The sequence below is a fragment of the Lepeophtheirus salmonis genome, unplaced genomic scaffold (assembly GCF_016086655.4).
Source record: "Lepeophtheirus salmonis unplaced genomic scaffold, UVic_Lsal_1.4 unplaced_contig_7204_pilon, whole genome shotgun sequence".
In the NCBI taxonomy this organism is placed as follows: Eukaryota; Metazoa; Arthropoda; class Copepoda; order Siphonostomatoida; family Caligidae; genus Lepeophtheirus; species Lepeophtheirus salmonis.
In genome coordinates this window covers 16,081-19,061 of record NW_027295745.1, presented here as the reverse complement: position 1 = coordinate 19,061, position 2,981 = coordinate 16,081, and the positions used below count along the sequence as shown (strand labels likewise).

Below are 2,981 nucleotides of genomic sequence, written 5' to 3'. Positions count from 1 at the left end.
CAATCTAAGAAAATGATAAACACTCATATTTATCATTTGTCAGGCATTTACTCAAATATTTTTGCATGCTCTGCTGTCCCATAAACCAATGATTAGTGACTACTATATCTTGGTAAATGTTATTAATTTAAAGTAACTTTCTTAATTTTCAGCAATGATTCTTATTTGAAAAAGGCCATCTACATCTTTGTACGAGCTTATTTGAGCGAAATAATACTGAAATTACCATTTATTCAAACTACTCAGCAGACTGCGGTTTTGATTCTGGAGTGAAGTGGTGAATCTATGTTTTATCCATTGTGATGTACCGACGCAAAAACTCCTTCTTATTTTGCGTGATCATCTCCTTCAATAATAATGTTATGGTTGTTGATTTTGCTCTGGTGTGAGCAAACGTGGAAACCATTTAGAAAACATATTTTCCATACCAAAATCTTTGTTTGTGATGGTGTAAACACTACCCTTTGATAACTTCAGAGTGTAACCTATCTCTTGCATCTTCACTTTGTGATTGTCCATTATGATTTTTGCCTCCGGAATAACCCCCTGATTTGGCCGACCGGAGCTTTCAGTATCATTGGTGTCCGTACGACCACGTTTGAAATCGGCAAAACATCGTTTGATAGTTGTTTTTGTTTGGGCAGAGTCTGGATAATATTTTTCAATCCAAACTTGGGCTTGAAAAGTGTTATTCCCCATCACTCTAGACTCTAGTATTCTTTTTCCCTAGTACTCTACCTTAAAACGAACATATAAACTTGACCAGTTCAATTATTCTGAATCATGAATCATTTGGCCATTAATATAGGCAAATGGGCAACTGAAAATAAATTATGTCTCTTGTTTTGCAAGGGCCGCAGTATAGTTCCCCACTAATTAATGCTTATAATAACAATGTCGCTGGAAGTTATTTTCATGGAAGAGAGCTGAATAACTGTAGTACATAATTGAGAGATATGATTTTTTTCTGTCCTATGAAAGTGAGTTGTGGCTCTTTCGAGATGGGATGTTGCCCCCTCACTTCTTGTTATAGTAAGAGCAGGGTTTTGCCTATAGCTACTAGCGATTCCGATTCTTAAACCGTTAGAATCGGATTGGATGCATTTAGAACCAAGACGCCGCTTGATTTTTTTATCAGTCTAAAGTATACTCTAATTAAAAATATGAATGAACTTTAAGTCTACATATTTTTTTCAGTCTCATGAGAAAAATAATTTATTTCCTTTGTACAGATAATCATTTCCTGTTGCCTTTCATTAATGACAACCAAAAAACCCTTAGTCCTCCCAACCCAAAAAAAAAAAAAAAAAAAAAAAAAAATAGCACCATAAGTGACTCACAAGAGTTATTCTTAAGTGAGGGTAATTGTCATGACACCCATGCGTCCAGCAATTTGAAAAGTAAAGAGTTATTGGCCGAGTTATGTCCCAGCTCAAGAACTTCAGATAAATCTGAGACAAATATTCCGAATCTGCGTCCCTATGTTAATGACTATTTTATTTTCAAGTCAGCCAATATTACAGGAAACGTCGGGGAAAGGTATGCTAACGCTATGTTTCAATTCCTCCTCTTTAAGGACAAAGCGGCATTGGTTAAGGCTCACACGTCTTCCAGAGGTAATCTAAGTCGACATATTAGCAGGCACCATTCTTCGAGTATTGAAGCCTTCGAGGAACTTCTTATTCTTAATAATAAAAAGAAAAAGAATATAAGTGGGGTGAACAAGGAAACCCAACCTTCTGTTCTGTCTTTTATGTCCAGTCCAAGCAAGACTCATTGGGTGACACAAATGAGTGCAGATAATCCCATTAATAGGTTTTGTGGTAGAGACTGGGCAGGCCTTCCAAGTTTTCGAAGATCCTAGTTTCGTCAGTCTAATCAAAACTCTACAACCTAGAAAGGAAGTTCCATCTCACTACAAGATCGTGGAAAAAATGTGAATGAAGTTTAAGCCCATGAAGACAAAGATTTGCATTGAACTTTGCCTATACTATTTCGCCGAAGCTAGGACAGCGTAACTTTGCAATCGCTTGTAGACGGGTGGAGGGGAGTCATACTTTCGACAAGGTGGCCAGAGTTCTAAAATGTATTCTTCAAGACTGTGGAATCCAATGGAAGACGGTGGGCATGGTGACGGATAATGCCAAGAATTGTGCCAAAGCCTTCAATGTCTATGGCAAGCAGTCCCAGGTACTAATCTATTAATTGATATACATAAATGAATTTAAAAAAGGAAATAATACGTTTCTCCATACTATCCCCGTGTGTCCTTTAAGTATTTTTTCATTTTCGAAGGCCATTTATCTTCATCCTCTTCTTCATGCTCTGATTGAGAGTGATCCACTCAGTTTTCAATCAGAGCATGAAGATAAAAATAATAATCTCAGGGATATCCTCGAGTCAGGAGATGACGAGCTGCTGGACCTTCAAATGCATTTTAGGTTACTGGAGTTTTCTCAATGAGTTGTCGTTAGTAACTTTTTTGAAAATGCAAATCCGAATCATAAGTAATATCATTCAACTAATCTAATATATTTCTATTCTAGATGTACTCCCATACTTAAAAGTTTAATCGCAGATACAGACAGTAAACAAGCACTAAAGCCCAGGACAGGGGAATATCCTCGATCTTATTATAAGGTTTTCGGCATTCTAAGCAAACTATAGAGTAATTGGCACCAATCATGCTTGTTTGCGGATATAGTGAGAAAAATGCAGCAAAGCCCTTGTGGCTCCCTCTAACGTGCGCAGGAACTCTACATATGACGTGGTCAAGAGAGTCCAGCAGCTCGGAGATAATGATAGGTCACCTTTTGGATATATTCTTACATCTGCCAAGTTGCCTAAACTCTCTGATTATGACGACAAATCCATAGATTAATGGCAAGTGCGATGCAAGATGTAGCTAAAGTGCTAGACTTCCTACAGGGAGATAAGGCCGTTTTTCTGGATCATCTACTTCCCACCATTTCATATATTCA

At 37.4% G+C, this 2,981-nt stretch overlaps 1 protein-coding gene across 1 annotated transcript; it reads right to left on the bottom strand.

Annotated features, from left to right (window-relative positions):
- Positions 1 to 360: 360 nt before the first annotated feature.
- On the bottom strand, positions 361 to 699 carry LOC121131480 (uncharacterized). The gene has a single exon (XM_040726908.1). The coding sequence runs from the start codon at positions 697 to 699 to the stop codon at positions 361 to 363; it is 339 nt and encodes a 112-aa protein (XP_040582842.1).
- Positions 700 to 2,981: the final 2,282 nt, after the last annotated feature.

Coding starts and splice junctions, on each gene's coding strand:
- LOC121131480 (XM_040726908.1), bottom strand. CDS start 699: ATGGGGAATAACACTTTTCAAGCCCAAGTTTGGATTGAAAAATATTAT.